This window comes from Chelonia mydas, chromosome 1 (assembly GCF_015237465.2).
Source record: "Chelonia mydas isolate rCheMyd1 chromosome 1, rCheMyd1.pri.v2, whole genome shotgun sequence".
Taxonomy (NCBI): domain Eukaryota; kingdom Metazoa; phylum Chordata; order Testudines; family Cheloniidae; genus Chelonia; species Chelonia mydas.
In genome coordinates this window covers 228,646,501-228,669,024 of record NC_057849.1, presented here as the reverse complement: position 1 = coordinate 228,669,024, position 22,524 = coordinate 228,646,501, and the positions used below count along the sequence as shown (strand labels likewise).

The 22,524-nt window shown below is 43.7% G+C and overlaps 1 protein-coding gene across 4 annotated transcripts in view; it reads right to left on the bottom strand.

Moving 5' to 3' along the window:
• Nucleotides 1–22,524, bottom strand: part of ITPR2 (inositol 1,4,5-trisphosphate receptor type 2) — a 360,382-nt gene that overhangs the window by 147,478 nt on the left and 190,380 nt on the right. For all 4 annotated transcript variants that reach the window (XM_043538510.1, XM_037915324.2, XM_037915321.2 and 1 more), the window contains exons 33-36: nt 15,045–15,173; nt 14,297–14,417; nt 2,144–2,334; nt 809–951 (exon numbers count right to left, since the gene is read on the bottom strand). In XM_043538510.1, the coding sequence (XP_043394445.1) occupies nt 809–951; nt 2,144–2,334; nt 14,297–14,417; nt 15,045–15,173 (584 nt within the window). The remainder of the gene's footprint in view (nt 1–808; nt 952–2,143; nt 2,335–14,296; nt 14,418–15,044; nt 15,174–22,524) is intronic.

The window sequence follows — 22,524 nt, the reverse complement described above, 5'->3', positions numbered from 1 at the left end:
TATTCCTTGTACACCATAGGCCAAATCCTGCAGTCTTTACTCAAGTCAAAAATCCCATTAACTTTCAGTGAAAGTTTTGACACAGAGGGGAAAAAATGCAGCATTTAGTCTTATTTTTTTTAAACATATGAAGTATACGATGCTACCTGTGCAGAATATGCAAAAAGCGGAGGAATCAGGAAACCTGCCAAATTTTCAGTGCCCTCAAGTTACCTCTAAATTATATAGTTCCTCAAGGGCAAATAGGGCATCTCACTAAAGGACCAATAAAGCAAAACTGAAAGGCTCTCTTCCAATGCCCAAACTGCAAATTAAACCTCCTGTAATTCAAAACCATGCAAAGGTACCAGTGAAATGTACATTTACAAGAGCTATTTCAGAGTTTGCAGTTTAAAATAAAACCAAAGGATTTATTGACTTTGTCTCAAAAAGGTAGCTCAGCATGCCCCCAAAAAATATGAATTAAAAACACACACTTCTAACATGGAATGCCTGAGACCTTGCAATGTATTTGGGGGCAATTTAATACAAATGGTGATTAGGAAAACAGAAATTTGTTGAGACTGTCTTAATTTTAGCAAGCCGCAAGGGTTTTCGTTTTAACCATGTCACACATACAACTCCCTTACGAATGGGACACAATCTACGTAACAAAAAAACTTAAACAAAGGGTATCACAGTGAGACTTGGGCTCCTAAGGGCATTCTGTAAACGGGACTTAGGCACTTCTGAAAATTTTATCCTTGTCTTTTCAGGAAAAAAAAAACAAACAAACAGAAGAAACCAGGACTCTTTTTGTGCCACTTACTTGGACAAGAAAGCACCACATCTTATTCTTGCATCACTCCCCTCAGGAAAGAGAAGTTCAGGGCTATGCAATACATCAACCAACACTGAGAATTCAGCCTGCATCATGGGGGTGAACTGCTGTTCCAAGGAGGATACTACATCCTAAATAAAGAAGCAGCAGAAGGATGTCAATTATGGCAAGAGCTGGTCCAATCTCACTTGAACGGTTTAGTTGATGAATTTCATATTATGTGAATGAAATATTGGACAAATATTTGTTGTCATTTGTTGTCCCACCTCCCATCAACCCATGATGCCCGTCTTACCACCCACTTGTTACACTGCCAAACAAGCACCTCCAGGCTTTGTCCTTTGCTACCCACCACACTTGGGAGCAGCTTTCCACAAACTTCCACAGAACTACCTACCTGCCCTCCTCCAAAACTCTCCTTGACCAGGGGGCTGACAAAAAAACTTGATAATGATTAGGAAACCTGTGTGCTGAAACCACTGCCTTGCATCATTTTTTCCCTTGTATTCCCCCTACCTGCCTGTATCCACCTGTTGTATCTACTTCTTAGCCTTATGCTTACCTCTTGTCTCCAAGGCACAGCAATGTGCACTGGAAGGGTGTGATTTCTAAAGCGTGCCAACGGGCCCACGTAGATCCTGCTGGGGTGCATTAAAGGTGCCCTAGTGCACATTAACATAGCCCCCTTTCAAAGAGCACCGTGTTGACGTGCACCAGGGAGCTTTTGGTCTGTGCCAGCAGGTCTGTCAGGCCAGTTAGCACAACACGCTGCCACGCTTTAGAAATCACACCCCTCTAGTGTGCATTACTGCACCATGCAGACAAGATTCTAAGCTCTTTGGAATATACAGTGTCTCTAAAGCCAGGACGTTTCACACCGCAGGATGATCTCCCAGCACAGCGACACCGAAGCAATGTAGCGACTCCTACACCACTCTAAACTTTTTGCACCCGTAGGAGGGGTGTGTGCACACCCTGCATACCTGGGTGCTTAGACAGCCCTGGCCCAGCAGCTCTAACCCCAACAGCTTGTCTACACTCCCCATCACCACTCGGGCTTCCACCAGCTTGGTTACAACCAGCAAGATGACCCCAACACACTCCCAGTCCCAAATTTCCCCAAAACAGCGTGCATATTACAGGACACCTTTTAGATACAGATTATAACAATAGCGAGCTAGGATATACTGAGCTGCTCAGGCCAACTGACACTCACTGTTAGATATCAGAATGCTCCTTGCCCTCAGGTTGTTCTTACTGTCACAAACATATCTAGGCAAAACGCATGGTCACGCACACAGCATCAGGCATTTGTTACCATACCTGCAGTTTTTCAATGATATTCCTGTAATCCCAGGCAGGCCCTCCAAAAGCTTCTTTAAAACGAGGTCCACTGCGGGCAGACATTCTCCATCCCATGGCCGCTCTCTGCACCATATTGGAATGACTCTTCATGAACAGGGTATTTACCTGGCTGTCTAAATCCACTGGTATTGCAATCCCACGGTTCTTTGCTTTAAACAGAAGAAGACATTTACAATAAAGAATGCTTTCGGATCCTTTGCAATTCATTTTGGGTGAAATTCAGATCCCATGCAGGGAGCCTTTTGCCCTTTACTTCAGTGGGGCCAGGATTTCACCCTTTAAAAATAAGGGCCAGATTCTCAGCTGGTGTTAATCAGTGTAGTACTATTTAAGTTAATAAAGCTACACCAATTTATACCAGCTGAGGATCTGGTCCATGATTTCTTATTTCTCATAGGTAAAGGTATATCGCTGCTTTAAAGAATGAATCAATTGAAATGATTCAAATGAAATCAATTACAAAGACATTAGCAAGAGCAGCAACATTAGTAATTGTTATTTCAGTAGCTAGTTATAATCCATTTAAGAGTAAATTTGAAAAATCTTCTTTTTAGTCTTCTTAGACATAGATATGCATTTACGCAATATATCCCTCTGTTGCCTGCATGTTTTATGCACTTAAACTACTTAGATATATAAAAGGACTTCAGCTTGGGTTTGTTTCCCTGCACACTTCTACCCTTCACCTGATTGTATTGTACAATGCCTGAGGCTCCTACGTTCTATCATGATGCAAAAAAGTAATAATTAAAAAACAGACGAAGAACTGTACAGTTGGCAAATCCAGGAGAATAATTTGATTTTTAGACTTGAGGGTAAGAGGTAAAGAAATCTTGCACGAGTTCCTACAAGGCACCGATAGTTCAGCTAATGCCATGTTAATTGTGCATGTTGAATGGCCTTTTCAAAAAAGGGGAATGCCATAAATAATTCTGATGTACTGTCTTCTATGTAGGAAGTCTGTGTTACACAGATCCCTCCATGCTGCAATGGACCAGAGAGGCATTCTTTTAAGTGTCTATGTGGAAAGTTTGAGATTCAACAAGTAACATCAGGTAGACACAGCAACAATAGGGGGCAGATTTTCCGACATGTACTTGAAAAGATAGGAATCACTGTCTTTCTACCTATTAATTTTATTTATGACTTTACTTAAATTTCCATAGCACAGTGTTATCCTTAATAAATGTCTGAGTAACAATAAATAGTCTAGATTGCTAGTGTTCTTCAGGTAAATAAACCAATAACTAAAAGCTGCCTGTTTTTCTTATTACACCAACATTGCCTTTGAAGTAAGTTCTTAAAACCTGAGTAAGGTATTCCCCAAAGCATTTTGTAATAAGATTAATGTTTTCTAGCATAGTTAATACACATTACTGAGAGACAGAACATGGTCCTGATCCAGCAAAGCATTTAAACACATGTACAACTTTGATCATGCGAGAAGTACCACTGGGCCTGATCCAAACCCCACTGAAGTCAGTGGGGGTGATTCTGTTGACTTCAGTGTGTATGCATCAGCCTCAAAAGTACTACGTACATGCTTAAAATTATGCAGGCGTTTAAATGCTTTATTGGATTAGGGCATATGTTGGCAAGGACAATGCGTCTCTGAAGACCAGCAGGGACCTCCCCCTCTCCCCAAGTACTATACTGCAATGCCAGCACTTGGAATAAACCCAAATCCTGGTATGGAACTTGAACCAATAATTTTCTGGACTAGAGCAAGATTGCTCTACCTTCCACATCCCCAATGCTGCAATGAGACTTATTAGTGCGGAGACCCATTGATTTCAATAGGACTCTGCAGGGGTCCACTCTAGTATATCCCAATGCCTAACCGTGCTTGTGTCTGGAGCACAGGCAGCTGAGCGTAACTGGTGCAGGAGGTACAGCTCCCCTTGAATAGATTTCCATCTCTGGTAGACACGTTCCTTAAAGGAGAGTTTGCCTTGGGGAATTAAGAAGTGGTGTTGTGCCAAAGATGGGAAGATGCATTTCCCAGCAGCTGCACAACCCACTCATTACCAGTATCAAGAGAAGCTGCTTTCATGGGGCAGCCCAGTTGCCCCCCCTCTCTCTCAACTTCTATTTGTTTTGGAGAAGGGGTAAGTGGTCATGAAGAGAAAAGCACAATGTATGATTGGACATTATTTGTAGTTATTGTTTCTGCACGTTATTGTCCCGGGATTATTTTTCCCTATCATGTCAATCACTGGAAAGTTATGGGATAATGCTAATTTGCACTTAAATTAGGTATGCAGAATTCCAATATACCTGAGAATTTATTAACAGCAGAGCACGTTGTGCGGGAACACCTGTACTTCTACATCCCCACATTATTTGAAGTTAACAACTTCCATCAGTGTCTGAATAGCAGTCAAGGACTAGGATTGTTCAAAGAGTTGCAGCTAATTAAAACTATCACAAAGAAAACCAGAAAAAAAAATGCTCCTTTGTTTTGAACAGTTCTTATATGTATAATTCCATTTGTAATTAAGAGTTGCATTGATTGTCAAAGGGCATTGTTGAAATCTAAGCTATAAACAAAGGCTTTATTTATCTTCTTATTTCCTTGAAGCTTGTAGAAAGTTTATCTTTCATTTGTTTCACATTTCATTATTTAAAACAACATGAAACATATTTTTACATTTTGGAAAGCTGACGAACAAATGTGAACATAAATATTTATTTTTAATTTAGGTGTTGTAGGCTGCTTTCCTCTTCAAAACGTGTCAATCTCCCTTAAAGTATGAAAATGAAATATTTAAAAGCATGTTTGTTTTTGCTCCACTTTGGAATACTTTTGGAAAACAGACAAACAACTTGCAAACTAGGGTCATCAAAAGAAGAAGAGGCCAGAAACTGATTAAATCCTGTCCTTGGGGTGACTGATGTGCAGTGCAGGGAAAGGATGCAATCTATTGTGTGACTGCACAAGCAGCTTGGTATGTCACCTGTGTACCCAGCCACAATCCCACCACGGACTAGAACATATGCGCATCTAGAGTGTAATTCACTCTTGTGTAGAGGGTCAGCACAGGCCTGTATACCATCTCAGTCCCACTTCTGCACGAGGCTGAATTTCACCTCTAATAACTTGGGTTGTGCCTCACTGTCTGAGGAAGCAGGGTTTGCTGGGAAAAAGAGATGCGAGTAGCTCCCAGGTAGGTGCACACACATATACTCCCACTAGCAGAGTGGTTCTCTACCAGGGTCTCAGGGTCCCCTGGGGGGCCGCAAGTAGGTTTCAAGTGGGCCTCCAAGCATGGCCAGTGAGACTAGCTGGTGCCCAGGGCAGAAAGCCAAAGCCCCACCACATGGGGCTGAAGTCCGGGGCCCTGAACCCTGCCACCCAGGGCAGAAGCCAAAGCTTGACCAATGTAGCTTTGTGAGGGCTCTTGTGGCATGGGACCCCAGGCAATTGCCCTGCCCTGCCCTAACTCCAGCCCTGGCTTTATATGCAGAAAACCAATTATTATGGCACTGGTAGGCCATGGAGTTTTTATAGCATGTTGGGGCGGAGGGGGGGAGGGAGGGGAGTGCAGGGCTCAGAAAGAAAAAGGCTGAGAACCCCTGCACTAGTGCACACATATTCCCACGAGCAACACACACAGCCCAGCACCAAGACCAAAGAAAAAAGTGACGCTGACAATGCGTTTAGCTAGGCCATCACGTAAAAATTCTGGAATGGTTTCTTATGAACTCAACACACCAGTTTCTCTGCTCCCTTCACTGTGCAAACTGCTTGGGTATATAGGCAGAATGGGACCCAAAATAAAGAGTGAGCATTACATTCACTATAAGAAATAGCTAAATTCAAGTCCCATGTGCAGGTGGGCTTAACTTACTGAGGTCAAAAGAGCACTGTATACCCACTAGCAACAGGGCTAAACTGGCCTAGAAGCTGGGTGTCTATATTTGAAAAATAATATGTACATGTAGGTTCTCTCACAGAACCATAGAAATTGAAATTAGACCAGGCCCTACCCAAGGAGGACATCTATTCCATTCCCCTGCTGGTGAAGGACTGTTCTTCCACTACACTGCCTTCTCTACGGCTACATCCAGTTTAATTTTCAGAATTTCCATGGATGGCGCTGTCACCATTGACTTCCCTAGGAATATTATTCCTCAGACTAACAAGTCTCACTGTTAGGAGGTTTTTATCCCATTATCTTTTACAGTAATTTATATCCCCTTGTACCAACCTAAACAATGCCACTCCCTCATTACCGTACCTACAGGGTGTAAACAGTCAGCTATTGTGTTCTCCCAGCCAGCCCCGTTGGCACTTAACTGAGCAACACATATTTACTTCAATTAATCTCGGTTCATAAATCAGTCTCTCTAGCTCCTTAATCATTTACTGACTGCTTAATAAATAAATTTGGTTGGAAAGACATTGATGGTAGCAACAGTAGGAAATTCTACAGGAAATAAAAGCTTTGTGTAGACAAGGCACAAGGCTGCCAATCCGGTACCTTTCATTGGCAGCACATATTTTTCTTCCAGCTGAAAACTTAAGTTAAAATATTTATCATTCCACAAAAAGATCATCATTGATTTTTTTCTTGCAATTAGGGAAACACAAACAGTTAAAATAGAATAAAATATGTGCTTTGTCTGAAATGTATTCTCCCTGCTGTCAGAAATGTAACAATATTATAATCATTTGATTTGAACTAAAAAAAACTGAAAATGGAAGAGGAGTTTTCTTCCTTCTCCATTTTGTGAAAAACTAAAGTGGGAGTCAAATGAAGTCTGCTGAAGTGAAGGAATTATTTAAGGACAGTCCATCTATATGGGTATTAACACACAAATAATCATTTCAAAAAGACAATAATATTGAGCCTAGATTCCAAGTTTAATGTTTCCTATTCATTACTTTTTATGGTAGAAGGAAAATACCTTACAGCACATGTATGCAAAACCTTACAGGTTTTCCCCAGATTCTATATGCATTATAGTGGAATAGCAGTGAGCTGAAACAGCATTCTTATAATTAGCATCCACTGCTCCAATAGGATGGGAATTGGAATTCTCTTTTTGTTTCTCTCATACAGCATCCTACCACCTATTGTCCTAGAATCTGAGTTGGTAATGACTGACATCACTTGCCTTGGAAGAGCTAAAGAAACAGGCCAGATTTTTTTGACCTTCGCTACTTTGAAGTAATAAAATGTAGGGACTGATCCTGCCACTGCTTACTTGTGGAGTAATCCCATTTATTTCAGTCATGATGGTAATAGTAAAGTCATGCTCCTGCTACTAAAAGGTCCTTTACACAGCGTTCTCTATCTGAGATGTAGACAAGATGCATACAAGGAATAAGGTATAAGTAAGACCTCTACAATAAAAAGCTATAACAAGGACCTTTATAAATAGATTAGCAGACATCCTGTGTGCAATGCAAATTGCTGTATAAAAAGCCTCTAGGGCGAACAGCTTTGATTCCTTGAGAGTGGAGAAATACAGAACAATGCTAATAGATATTTTATAGAAAATGGGGATAATATATTCAGGTTTAGCCAGCATGTAATTCCATATATTGCAGTTCTTTGATCTTGTAGCAGAAGAAAAAGCATGTGTTAGAGTATGATGCACTAACAGTCATTGCTTAACTAAGCAGCAATGCCAGCTATTTGAAAGGGACCCTGGAACATTGGTTAGCTTGGAAACTAACAGTCTGATCCCACACCATTAAATCAATGTGGGTTTTGCCACTGAGTTCAGTGGGAGCAGGATTGGGCTCTATTACCCAGACATGCTTTTCTTCACCTGAGTAAATCGGCATACGACTGGGTTGTGGAACATGAGAAAACAGTAACCAGAAAGTGGATGCTTACTGCCCAGTCCCTTTGGGGTGAGGATGGGTGACATCTTGCAACATTACCATGTGGAAAAACGGATACTTTACAAGATTGTTTAAAATGCAAAAAAGTCAGGACTGGCCTCAAGCCCTCCAAATTTTTATGGCAGGTGTTCCCAAACTATGGTATGCGTACCCATAATAGTCTACTCAGACAAAGCTTTAAAACTTTGTGGCAATGTGTTATACAAAATACGGTAGTTAATTTACTTCAAGATGTGCCAATGAGAACACAGATACACAGAGCCCTCACCTCCAGTCACTGTGCAGAGCGGGTTTAGTTGCCCAGCAACTGTCCAGTCTAACTGAGCTTAGAACTTAGGGGGGCGGGTTTCGGTTATATATGTTGCACTATAACTGTAGGTAACAGTGAAATATGGACAGATGGCTAAAGACAGGTAACGTTAAGAAGCACACACAAAGTATCAGTGATGAGAAGGGTAGAGCCTGAGAAAGGTCTGCAAAAGGAGACAAGTCCCTATAGCTCCTTTCTGAACTGAAGGCAGGTAAATCTGCCTGGAGACAAAAGTAGTAAGGGAAGCCTGAAACACTTATGAAGTTTTTCCCTGGTAGTCAAGAGGAGTTGAAGACTCAGGGAGATAAGAAATTAGCTTTTGCACCTTGCCTTTTGTTGACCTGGAAGATCACATACATTCCTGCCGTGCTCATAAGACAACAGATGTAATGATCTTAAACTCTTAAGGCAATACTTACATCCACCTGCCAGCACTGAGCAGAATGTACATTTCTTAAACTTACTCTGAAACAGGGCTTTTAAAAGTTTATTATCATATGGATCTTTTATATCCTGGGAAATCTGTGTATGATCTTTGTACCTGCTAGGATTCATTTCTGAACCCAGGGCTACCACAAAACGAAAGGAATAAAAATTATGTTTGTTCAGTCAATGCTACACTAAATTTATTTTCCAGCAAAAACTTTTGGTCCCTGCTATAAATCTGCCCACTATACCTTTGGCTTGACACAGGCAAAACCTTTTCAGAGTTTTCAGAAAAAACCATGCTGTGACACATGAAGGTCCTAACATTGAAATTGTCAAACACTCAATTTAAAAAGAAACAGACAAGAGAGTGCTCACATATCTAGCCTAAAGTCAAGCCTGGTATGGTTGTTTGTATTAACGAAGAAATTTTTATCTTATCTCTTCATGTGGACATGCAGCAGAATTTTGTGCTTGATGGAGCAGCATACAGAAAAAGGAGTACAGTATACATTATCACTAGGGATCAGATTTTCAAACATGCTCAGCAACTGCATCTGGGGGCAGATTCTCCAAAGAGTTCAAGCTCCTATCCAGGCAACAAAATAAGCACCACAATGGACGCTTCTGAGTACCAAGCATTATGTAGGTGCCTAAGTGGATGCTGAGTTCTTCTGAATATTTGGCTTCAATTGTGGGTGCTGAGCAGCTGAAAAATCTGGCTATGCTTAGCTAAATTCTGCGATGACCCTGTGCAACCCCAGTGGGCCAAATCCTTGACTTACATGGGTACTTGAAGTCAATGGAACTAACCACATGAGTAAAGTATGTAGGATTTGCTCCACTGTCTTCAATGGAATTGTATAGTAAATATATAAAGGCAGAATTTGGCTCACTTAGCTTCCCCTACTTACACAGCTAGTCCTTCTCCAATAGGCCAAGTTCTGTCTTCAGCTACCCTCATGCAAACCTACAGATTTCAATTCGGCTGTGTGGGCTTCAGTTAGCACAGAATCAGACTCACATAGGAAAGGCCAGCAGGATTTAGTACCATGTCTACAAACTCTGCACACAACACCAGGTTTAAATCTTAGCTAAATGTATATACAGAGCTATTAGCAAAAAGATCTAATTTTTCCTTACCTTTGCTTTCACTTGTTCATGCCTCATCCAAACTCCTCCTCATCCATCACAATCTTTTTGGTTTGCAAATACAGCAAAACACCACCACCACCACCACTTTAGTGCATATTTTAAATCCCCAAATACTATGTCCCTGCAGATCGGGAAATCAACACATCATCGCCAGACTGTGTCCCTGACACATAGCCCTAAGTCAGGGGTCAGCAACCTTTCAAAGAAGAGGGACCATTTTTTTTTGCTTTTGTCTTTTACCAAAATATTTCAAGAGCTGCATCACATGCAAAGCTACTTGTAGAGCTAGAATTTATCATCTAATAATAATTGAACGTATTAAAATCACTCACCAATACTTTTAATGTAACTTTTGCCATTTGAATTTGAATATAAACAGGAGGGGGCTCTGGGCTGAGGCAGGGGTGCAGGAGGGGGTGCGGAGTCTGGGTACAGGAGGGGGTTCTGACCTGGGTCAGGGGGTTGGGGTGTGGGAAGGGGTGCTAGGTGCTGGCTCTGGCTGGGAGGCGCTTACCACAGGCGGCTCCCAGCCGGCAGCACAGCAAGGCTCAGGCAGACTGCCTGCCTGCCCTGGCCCCACTCCGTCCCAGAAGCGGTTGGCTGCTGGGCATGTCTCTATGTGCCCCTGGCAGGGGGGAGGCGGCTCTGCACACTGCCCCCGCCCCCAGCACCATCGTCACAGCTCCCATTGGCCGGTTCCCAGCCTATGGGAGCTGCAGGGGTGGTGCTTCAGGGCGCGGGCAGCTCACGGAGACACGCTGCCTCGCTCCCCCCCAGGGGCGCACAGAGACGTGCCAGCAGCCAGCCGCTTCCAGGAGCGGCATGGGGCCAGAGCCCTGCTGCGCCGCCGGCCGGGAGCCACCTGTGGGAAGCACCTCCTGGCCAGAGCTTGTACCTCGCACCCCCACACAAAACGGCTGCCTGCAAGGGGGCAGCCAAGGAGTTGCATGCAGCTCCAGAGCCGCAGGGTGCCGACCCCTGCCCTAAGTAGAGGTAGTACAAAGATTCCCTGCCCCAGTAGGCGCTGCAGGAGGGATTGTGCTTAAGGAAGCCCCTAAGAAGGATACAGTGTGGAGGCTCCTCAGTGGCAGCCCAGCTCTACTCCACAGTGGTAGCGGAAGCCATGGCCTCATCTCTTCCCCACCCCTTTAGGTGAAGCTAGCCTTGAACATCCATTGCCCTTGAAGGGTTGCAAGGGCTTTAGATGCAATCAGCACATGAGAGAGGCCAAAGTATGGGGGAGGTTCTTCGAGCCATCCTCCTCTCCCTCATGTACCAATGCAAGGGTTAACTCAAATCTGGCCCTCTGTTTTATTGGACTTATAGTTTACAACAGCACAATCTAGCAGTGTTATTTTAAATATCTCCATGCAATACAAGATATGTGAGAAAACGGAATACAACAGATTACAGTACAATAGAGGAATGCAGGAACTCCAGAAGATATGGAATAAATCCACCAATTTGAAGAAAAGTCAAGGTCAGCCTCACATCTGCTACTTGCATCACATAAGCCTTCCCAGAAAAAACAAGAGAGAGCCACAGACAAGAGAACACTAAACCTTTTATGTACCCATGTAGATATGAAGTGGCCCACTGACTTAAGTGGGCTGGATTTTCACTTTAGGTACAGATCTGAACAAGTGGTAACACACTAATCCACGAGGGGACATTATGACACAAAAATCCTTCAGCCCCTCAATTCCTTCTTTGTTTGCTCCTAGTTCCCAAAGGCGGTAATCTTCTGATCGCTTATACCAGGAGTGCAGCAGAGGAGCAGAGAAGGGCTATTGCCATGAGTGAGCATTAGTCATATGAATAAGGGTTTGTAGGACTGGGTCCTTTATCTGAAGCTGTAAAAATCAGTGGAATAGGGAACAAAGAACATCTTCAACTTTTTAAGTTCTCCTGCCAGATGGATCCATAATTAAACCAGTTTGCACAACAAATAAAAATTGTACGCTGCTAAATTGCTAGATTAATTCACACAAAATGTTAATGAGATGCTTTGGCAAAAGCATTAAATGAAACTACTGTAACATAAATCTGAAATCTAAATTTAGAGTCAGTTGTTGCAATGTTACAGACGCAGCAAACATCCAAGAGACCATCCCAGAGTGGTGCTATTATTTACTATAACTTTTTAAAAAAATTAAAGCAACTATATCTATCAAGCTTTTCTATCGTCATCATGATCCTGTCCCTCCCTCCCCTTCTTATTCATGTTGTCCAGAAGTTGTCTAGCTGCTTTCAAAATACTGAAAGTGAGTAGTGCCACAAAATGGGGTTAGAATAATAGCACTGATTGGGCTTGCTTTGGCTGAGCAGATTTCAAAATAGAGAGAGTTTGGAAAATGTCAATCAAAATGGCTCAAATATCTACATCAAATCATCTTTTCCGTGACAAAGTAAGACTTTAAAATAATGTTTTTGTGGAATTCAATCCTAAAACTGAACCTTTGCCAGTGTTACCTAGATATCTGTAACCATTCTTCTTTAGGATTAAATTCCTACAGAAGAAAATTTAAAGTCTTCTCCTTTGACACAGACAACATGATATTTTAATTCTTTTTAAAGGTTCAAATTTTTATGGATTAATTAATAGGTTTTTTTTCTGGAGCATTTACTAGTTTGGGGCTAGAATGGGGCTACTTTTGTGGATGAGCATTTATTCACAAGTAGTACCGTTGGTTTCAAAGTGAGTAAGGACTGAATACTCTAGCCCTTAATGAATTCTAGCTCATTACTACTAAATTATGTAGTTGACTTAAGGGCCAAATTCGGATTGGGAGTATGTGCACAGGCAGAGCAGTAAGAATCCACTGTACACCTTTAGGCAGGCTACCTGGACCAACGTTGTGAAAGGGTATGTAAGGGCACCTACTTATTCCTTTCCCTGAGCAGAAGAATAAAGAGTGATCAGGGAAGATCAGGGTTTGGTTTCAACTCACTGGCCAGAACAACTGAGCTAGCATAAGAGTCAGGCGAGCAATAACTCAACATCCCCCAAGAGCAAAGGGGAACAAGGGAGGGAATGTTGGTTGCTTGGTCCTTAATTCCTTCCCTGGGATGTTTCCAAGGATGACACAGCTATATACCACCTATTACTATGGGCTGTGCCTTACCACAGAGTGGAGTCCACAATGATTATTAGGGCCCTACCAAATTCGCAAGCCATTTTGGTCAATTTCACGGTCATAGGATTTTAAAAGTTGGTAATTTCACAATTGCAGCTATTTAAATCTGAAATTTCATGGTGTTGTAATTGTAGTGGTCCTGACCCATAAAGGAGTTGCGGGGGGGTGTCACAAGATTACTGTAGGGAGTGGGGGTTGCAGTACTGCTACCCTTACTTCTGCGCTGCTGCTGTCGGTGGCTCTGCCTTCAGAGCTGGGCAGGTGGAGAGCGGCAGCTGCTGGCTGGGAGCCCAGCTCTGAAGGCAGAGTTGCTGCCAGCAGCAGTGCGAAAGTAAGGATGGTTGGTGGGGCGCTACCTTCAGAACTGGACGCCCGGCTAACAGCCGCCACTCTCCGGCCGCCCAGCTCTGAAGGCAGCACAGAAGTAAGGGTGGCAATACTGCTATCCCCCTAAAATAACCTTGTGACCCCCCTGCAACTCCCTTTTGGGTCAGGATCCCCAATTTGAGAAACGCTGGTCTCTGCCGTGAAATCTGTATGGTATAGGATAAAAGCACACACAAGACCAGATTTCACCATGGGGAGACTAGATTTCATGGTCCATGATGCATATTTCATGGCTGTGAATTGGTAGGGCCTTAATGATTATGAATGCCTATGATCTGACCCAGTTTAAGATCATTTCTATATAAGAAAATGAGGTCATAATGTAATAGCGTAGACGAATGCCACCTGCTTGGAGTCCAATTCTACTTTCACTTACACCACTGAACACCACCATTCACCTGAACCATCCCATTGAACGGACAGATTCAAATGGCGTATAAGTAAGGGAAGAAATGAGACCTGAAAGTCAGAGCTTCCGAGACTTACATTGTGAAATTCATGGAGGATAGGTCCATCAGTGGCTATTAGCTAGGATGGGCAGGGATGGTGTGTCCCTAGCCTTTTTGCCAGAAGCTGGAAATGGGCAACAGAGGATGGATCACTTGATGATTACCTGCTCTGTTCATTCCCTCTGGCATTGGCCACTGATAGAAGATTGGGCTAGATGGACCTTTGGTTTGACCCAATATGGCCATTCTTATGAAATTATAACACAATTTTCTAGTATTATCAGTGCCTTGGTTTCCAGGATGCTACAACCCGAAAAATAATGGATGGATCCCAACTCAGGCTTATTTAAAACACAGTGAAGAATTATTAAGTAAAAACTTGGCACCTACCTACTTCAGCCAAAGTTTTGATACATGACTCCACTGAGGCTTTCTGTGCTGGGTTTGGCCAGTTACAGTTGTAAATTCTAAAAGCAGACTGAAGCAGTTGAATAAAAACTGGCTGATGTGTCTGAAAACAAAAAGGTAAGCAACTAATTTTAGACTTTAAAATCCTCCTTACAATTACCCTAGGTTATGAACCACATAAATTACATGCATAACTTTTAGCCTCTATAATCAAATTACAACTCAATTCAACCGTTATCACTCTTCAATACAGGATGAAAAATAAACCAGTTTGGCATTCTTATAGAGTGCCAAATCATGCAGTCCTTACTCAGTCAAAATTCCCACTGATATCAAACAAAATGGCATACTGCAGACAAAAAAATGGGGAGATTTCTTGGGCCCCAAACACATGGCAAACTTTCCAACTTGGGCCACAAAGATTTCCTCTTTTAGAAACACAAAGAAAAGTTCCCTGATCTTGCAAAGAGATCAGTCATGCAAAGTCCCAATGAAGTCACAGAAGTCAGATGTAAAGCTCTGTGGAGAAAGAGTCCTTTTCTGGATTAGGGTAATCAGGAGTACAATTTGTCAAGGGCATATTTACAGGAGGTGTTACACTGTTAGTGTTAATCATGAGGAGTGGGAAAGGAAATAAAGAAGGAAAGAAAGTTGCAGCACTCCCCTCCAGCGAGTGGAAGATGACACATTATCTGAATTACATATTTGTTGCAGTCTCCCTTCTTCTTACCTGGAGGCTGGTGCTGTTATCTGAAAATGGAGAACTGAAGAAGCCACTCACAATGTTCATTACTGGTTCAGTGACATACTTCTCCAGGGATGTGTCTGCATGTTTCCGGTCTGTAGTTGTGTTGCAAACCTACAATGAAAAGGAAAATATTAGCTTTTGTTTACTTGTGATCTTTGAACATTTTAAAAGAGAAACACACACACACACACACACACACACACAGAGGAGAGAGAGAGAGAGAACTGATATTTAATCCTTTTTCAAAAATGTTAATTTTTATATTAAACATATAAAATCAAGATACCTACCTTGTAGTCAAGTTGTATTCTGTTTAATTATCTTTGTTCCTGGGAGCTCCACTCCCTCCCGATCCCTACCTTTCCTGAACTAGATCCTCTAGTTGAGTTGGCTACTCTTTCCCTCACCATGAAACAAATGAGTTTGTTGGATAACACTGGTCATTCCTGTAGGCCCACACATCACATGCCACCTTACGCATCTACACAGACTCAGGAGGAAAAAGGAGCATTCCTCCAGGTGGGTTGGAGGAGACTTTAGACAGATGGAAAGATAAACCTACTATATTAGAAAAGTGAGAAAGATCTCAAACGGTGCTGAATTTGGAGCTGGTTTCAATTATTACAGCCAGATGGGAAAGATGGAGCTCCTTCAAAGTAAGAGTTTTAAAAACCAAAACCAACCAAGCAAACAAAAAAGGACAAGTAGGAAGCAAACACAGATATAACAAAAGCAAAATCCCATGCGTTCAGTCAGCAGAGGCCAGCAGCAGCCTCCATAGGAACAAACTGCAAAAACGGTCAAAGACCCACCCACTCTGCCAAGTGAGCTACATGGTAGATTAATCATGTCACAGTGTTAAGTGTAAGAGATTTGCAAAAGGAAGGAAGAAGGAGAAGAGGGGATAGGAGGACATTGAGAGAGGGTTGGAGCTGAACTGAAGTACTTCTTAAGGCCAATTAATGGGCTGTGAAAGAATGTGGAATGATTCAACTTCTGTACAGCGTCCTAGAAGACAACATTCTTCTACAACATTCATCATTTTATGCTGCATACATTTATGGTAAAAAAAAATTGAGGATCTTTTTTTGTGGGGGAGGAGATTTGATAGCTAGGGAACTGAAGAACAGAGAGGGTAAGTGATTTGTTCAATCTCACAGAGAAAAACTCAGTGGCAGGGCTAGAAAGAGCATAAAGACCTACAGCCCAGGTCAGGCCATCCAGCCTTCTGATTACGCAGTACTGTAGCGGCACATGAACCTTGTAAACCAGAAACTTTGGCAAAACAGCCAGAAGTGTTTAAAGGACATTTATGGAGACTTCAAACAGCACCAGTCATTGCTGGGAGATGAACAAGTTACTCACCTTGTGCAGTAACAATGGTTCTTCAAGATGTGTGTCCCTATGGGTGCTCCACTGTAGATGTGCTTGCATCCTTGTGCTACTGATCAGAGAACTTTGGTAGCAGCATCCGTTCGGTCTGCACATGCGCTGTTCCTCCCTTGTGCTCTGCCACAAGGTTAATCAGCATTGCGCAGGCAAACGCTCCTCAGTTCCCTCTCTATTGCAGAGTCCATGATAAGAACACTGAAGTGGAGGGGACGAGGGTGGGTCAAGGAGCACCCATACGGGGACACATCTCGAAGAACCATCGTTACTGCACAAGATGAGTAACTACTTCTTCAAGTAGCATTCCTATGGGTGCTCCACTGTAGGTGACTCCCAAGCAGTATCCCCCATGGAAGGCTGGCACACTGGAATCGAGTCTAGTATGGACAATAATACTGCGGAGTCAAAGCTAGCATCAGCACTGTGATGGCATAGTGTTCTGTAAAGGTATGTGCAGATGCCCAAATAGCTGCTCTGAAGATTTCTGGGATGGGGACATCCTTGAAGAAGGTGACCAAGGAGGAAAACAATCTTGTGGAGTGGGTACGGATAGCACATGGAGGTACTAAATTACGAGCCTGTCAACAGTGCTTGATGCAGCTCGGGACACAGTTAGAGAGTCTCTGGGCTGATGTCACTGCACCTTCAGACCTATCCACAATGGAGAGGAAAAGCCTAGGAGATTTCCTAAAAGCCTTTGTCCTGTCCAAGAAGGAGGCCAGGGCTCTCCTTACATTTAGCATGTGTAGAATGGCTTCCCTATTATCCTGGTGAGGTTTGGGATAAAAGGTCAGGAGGTGAATGAGCTGATCCATGTGAAAGGCCAAAGTCACCTTGGGGATGAATTTCGGGTGTGGTCTTAGCATAACCTTGTCAGGAAAGAACACAGTAAATGGGGAGTGCGCCATAAGAGCCGCTATCTCTCCAATCCTTCTCGCTGAGGTGATGGCGACCAGAAACGCCATCTTTATTGAAAGTTGCATGAGTGAACAAGTGGCCATGGGTTTGAAGTATGGTCTGGTCAGTCTTTTTAATACTAAATTCAGGTCCCATGGTGAGGTAGGATGTCTGGGTTGGGGAAAGAAGTTTGCTATGCCTTTAAGGAACCTACCTCTATGTAGTTGGGTGCGAGAGGACCGAGTACCCTTCTATTTGTTGGTGAAAAGTCGCTACTGCTGCTAAAATGTACCTTGAGCGAGTTAACAGATAGTCCAGATTTCTTAAGAGTCAGTAGATAGTCTAAGGCTAGTGGTAAAGTAGCAGATGCCGGGGTAATATGTCTGGAATGGCCTGAAACCTGGTCCACTTTCGTAAGTAAGTACGACAGAGAGTCCATTTCCTGCTGTGTAGTAACACTTCCTGTACCTCCTCAGAGCAGGATCTCTCTACATGTTGGAACCACAAAGGAGCCAGGCCTTGAGCTGCAGTATCTGTGGGTTGAGATGAAGAGTGCATCCTTTGTTCTGCGAGAGGAGTTAAGAAGCGAGTTGAAGAGGGATTGGAAGACACGTCGCCAATTGTGACAGGTAATGGTACCACCTCTGTCTTGGCCAGGTAGGAACGATCAGTTTGATATTTGCTCTCTCTCTTTTTATTTTCAATACAACTTTCAGTAAGAAAGGAAATGGGGGAAAGGTGTAAAGAAGGCCCTTGTCCCATGAGAGAAGGAAAATGTCCCCTAAGAAGTGTTATCTGAGGCCTGCTCTCAAGCAGTAGCATGGGCATTTCTTGTTCAGGTAAGTGGCGAACAAGTCTATTATCAGTGTTCCCCATCAGCTTGTCATGGAGTATCACTGAGTCCATCTCCCATTGTGGTCATGTGGCAAATTGAGACTGAGACTGTCTGCTGTCGTGTTGTGCACTCCCGGTAGGTAGGCTGCTAATATTGTAACACTGGTGGGAAATGCACCAGTTCCACAACTCTAGTGCTTCCACGCAAAGGGATGGTGATCTGGAGCTCCCTTTACGATTTATGTAGTACATGCAGAAGGAAGTGAGTGCACACATTGCTGACCACTCTTAGTTCGAGGAGGTTGTTGTGAAGACACACTTCATAGGGAGACCATTTGCCCTGTACTGTGAGGTTGTTGAGATGTGCACCCCAACCTACGAGAGATACGTCGGTGGTGAGGAGTAGTGACGAAGGAGGCTATGTGAACGCAACCACCGTGCAGACCTTCTGGGTCCTACCACCATTTCAAGGGTTGTATGACCTTGGTGGGTAGCAACAGCAGTTTGTCTAGGCTGTCTTTGTTCAGCCTGTAAACTGAGCTGACCCATGACTTAGGCAAAGTCTGGCATGAGTTATCACAAATGCGCCTGCAGCTATGTGCCCCAGAAGCTGAAGGCAATGTCTTGCTGATATTCAATGGTGGGCTTGCACTGTCTCTAGGAGTGCAGAAACACTGAGGAATCTGTGTTGTGGAAGGAGCACTCTCACTTGTACAGAGTTGAGATTGGCTCCTATGAATTCTAATCTCTGTTGATTTTTGTACGTGATTTGTAGGTCCAAGCTTCTGAACAAGTTCACAGTCGTATGGGTAACCCACAGTGCTTTGTCGAAGCAGCACATAGTGAGGAGACAATTGTCCAGGTAAGGATAGATCATGATCCCCTGGGAGTGTAGGTGGGCTGCCACTACAGAGAGGACCTTGGAGAATATTCTGGGAGCCGATGAGAGGCCAAAGGGGAGTACTCTGTACTGGTACTGGTCCTGCCGCAGCGTAAATCTGAGATATCATCTGTGGGATGGTATGATTGAAATATGGAAATAAGCATCCTGGAGGTCGAGGGCCAAGAACCAATCTCCCTGTTGCAACGCTGGAATAATTGCTACTGAAGTGACCATCTTGAATTTCTAAGTCTTGACGAATTTGTTGAGTGCACTGAGATCTAGTATGCGTCTCCAACCTCTCTTTCTTGGGTATCAGGAAGTAATGAGGAATAAAAACCTTTGCCTCATAGATGTTGAGGTACTGGTTCTATGGCTTCTAAACTGAGGAGGTGGTCTCTCTCTCTGTCATATAACAGGCTCTCGTGAGAGGGGTCCCTGAAGAAAAATGGGGAAGGGTGTTGAGGAGGGAGGTGAAATGGATAGACATCGCGAATGATCCCCAGAACCCATTTGTCAGATGTTATCCGTTCCCAAGTGCTGCAGAACAGAGCGAGCCGATGCAAAGTGTTGACCAGTGTTAGATGGTGTTGAAGGGAGTGGTCTGTCAGCACCCCAACCAACCAGTCAAAACTGATGTTGTTTTGAGGTGAATGATTGGGAAGAAGCAGGCTGTGGGCCTGATGGTTGGTATTTTGAGAACCTAGACTTCTTCCTCTGTGGTTCATAAAAGTATTGGGTTGGGTAGTGTGCCATGCAAGATTTGAATGAGGGCAGAGGACTGTATTTCCTCTTCTGCCCAGGTGGGTAAATCCCTGACGACTGAAGAATAGCCCTGGAATCTTTAAGAGTGTGGAGAGATGCATCTGTCTTTTCTGCAAACAATTCTGTGCTTTCAAAGGGAAGGTCCTCCAACATTGTTTGCACTTTCTCGGGGAAGTCAAGAGGCTCAACACATCACAATGGGAGTGGAGATGGATCACACCACCATATCAGCTGCATCGAGCGCTGACTGAAGTGCCATCTTGGGCAGCAGTTGCTCTTCACTGAGGATGTTCCTCAACTGATCTCTGAGAGATTCTGGAGGCTGCTCAATCAAGGAATGGAGTTTTGTGCATTGATATGGTCATATTTTGCTGTTACGGCCTGGTAAATTTGCCATGAGGAATTGTAGTGTGGCAGATGAATAAGCCTTTCTCCCAAATAGGTAGAGGCATTTCCAATCCCAACCATAGGGGACTGATTCCACCTGATGTTGCAAATCTCTGGAATTTACCACATCCACAATGATTTAATTAGGGGTGGATGGGAGAAAAGAAATTCTGTGTCCTTCGCTGGCACATAATATTTATCAGCCTGTTTAAATGTTGGTAGGACCAATGCAGTGGTCTGCCATACAAGTTTGGTTGGCTCAAAGATAGCCTGGTTGATGGGGAGAGCTACTTTGGATGAGAAAGAGGAGTGCTAAGTGTCCGGCAATTTATGATGTGATTCTCTCACCTCCTGTAGTGGTAACTGCAGTGTGTCAGCCACCCTCTTAGCTAGGTTTTGAAAAAGTTTAAAAAACCTTCTGCAAAGGACAATGGAAGGGGCATCACTGCCTCACCTGGTGAGGAAGAGGAGATGTTGGTCTAAGGTGGAACCTCTTCCTCAATATCAGCCTCCTGTTCCTCCATCACCTCTTGAGGGCACTTCATAGGTTCCTAGTGGGCCATGCTAGAACTTCGGGAGGCATGATGTCTATATGCCTGCCATGGATCCCAGTAAGGCCACTAGGATGGTTGGAACCATTGTTGTCCCTACCAGGGAGGCTGAGAATCAGATGGATGGTACGGCTGAGGAGGTCCGGATTGGTAACGAGCACTATAAGTTGTGTGGAAGGAACGACAGGAGTCCACCTCCTCCTGCTCACTGTCTGACTCCCCTCTGAAGAATAGGGGTGCATGGCACAATGCCTAAGGGAAATCTAGAGTCCAAAGCAGACTTGGTTCTGGAGCCCTGGTACCGAGTAGAGGAGACTCAGGTATGTCAGATATTGTAATGTCTCTTGAGTATCTGAAGTCTTGTGGTGCCACAGGTACCAGTACCAGGAGTGGTTGTCGGTGCTAGGATGACTGTACTGATGGAATTGGTGAATCGGTGATGTAGTCTGGGTTAAATGATCCAATGGTGTTTGACGTACCATTGACGGTACCAATGCTGTTGTCCACGCTGATGGAGTCTTCCCCAAGGCAAGGTCTCTGTCCTTGTCTTGGCCAATGCCCATCGGGTCTTTAGGCAGCCCAACTTGCTCCATCCACATTTGGATGGCTTCAGTGTTGTCAGTGCGATGATACCAAATGAGCTGGTGAACTTTTTCAGCTGGTTCAGGGCTCGCTCTGGGGGATTCACAGCCCTCTTTTTAGAAGCCTTGTTATGAGTGGCTCATAGTTGTCTTTGTATGCTCACCGCCCTTGAATGTATAGGGCAGTGATGAAGAACCTTGCTGCCTGGGTCTGAAGATGGTTGGAGAGCTGCTTTCATTAGGAGTTTAAGTCTCAGCTCTCAGTCCTTTTGGGACCACGGTTTCAGCTGCTGGCAGAAACCACCACTTCTGGGGAATGTGGTTTTCCCCGAGGCAATGAACACAATGAGGATGTCTGTCCATCACCAGGATGGCCTCTTTGAAGTTGAGACACCTCTTAAAGCCTGGTGAACCAGGCATATCCCATCCCGAGGTGGTCCCTGGACAAGGGAGCAGGGTGAATAAAAATTAAAATAAACACATTTTAAGAACAAAAAGAAAAAGAAATCCAAAGGAAACTAAGTAATAGCAACAAAAGAAATTAAAAGAATGATTAGCAAGTATTTAGTGGGTTAATGATCCAATAAATGGACAGCTAAAAGCGCCGTCTCAAGCCAGGGGCGGTTGAGAAGGAACTGTGGAGGATTTGCTCTCCCAACGCTGGTTAGCCTCGTGGCAGAGCACAGTGAGGGGGACAACACATGTGCAGGCCGAACAGACACTGCTACCAAAGTTCTCTGATCAGCAGCACAGGGATGCAAGCACATCTACAGTGGAGCACCCATAGGGACACTACTTAAAAAAGCAGTTTATTGTAATACAAATACATTTTGAGTAGAACACTGTATGAGTGGACAATACAAGGCACATTATTGCCATGAGGCAGTTAGGGGAGTCTTCAGAGAGCAAGGTAAGATCCAGGTGCATGAAGTACCCTGGAAAAGGCGTGTTTGATTTTAATGTATAAGATCATCAAGGCATGGGAGTGCGCGTAGTGTTTTTCCCAACAGCAAGAAAGGGAATGGTTACGTAGACAGAAAAGCAACAGTAGCTATACCATAAAACTGAGATTAAAAACCCACTAGGGTCAGCAGAGGTGTGACATTTTTCCCCACAGCTCTAGGGGAGGTAAACAAAGGTTCAGTTACTAATCAAAACTTCTTGAAAAGATCACAGAC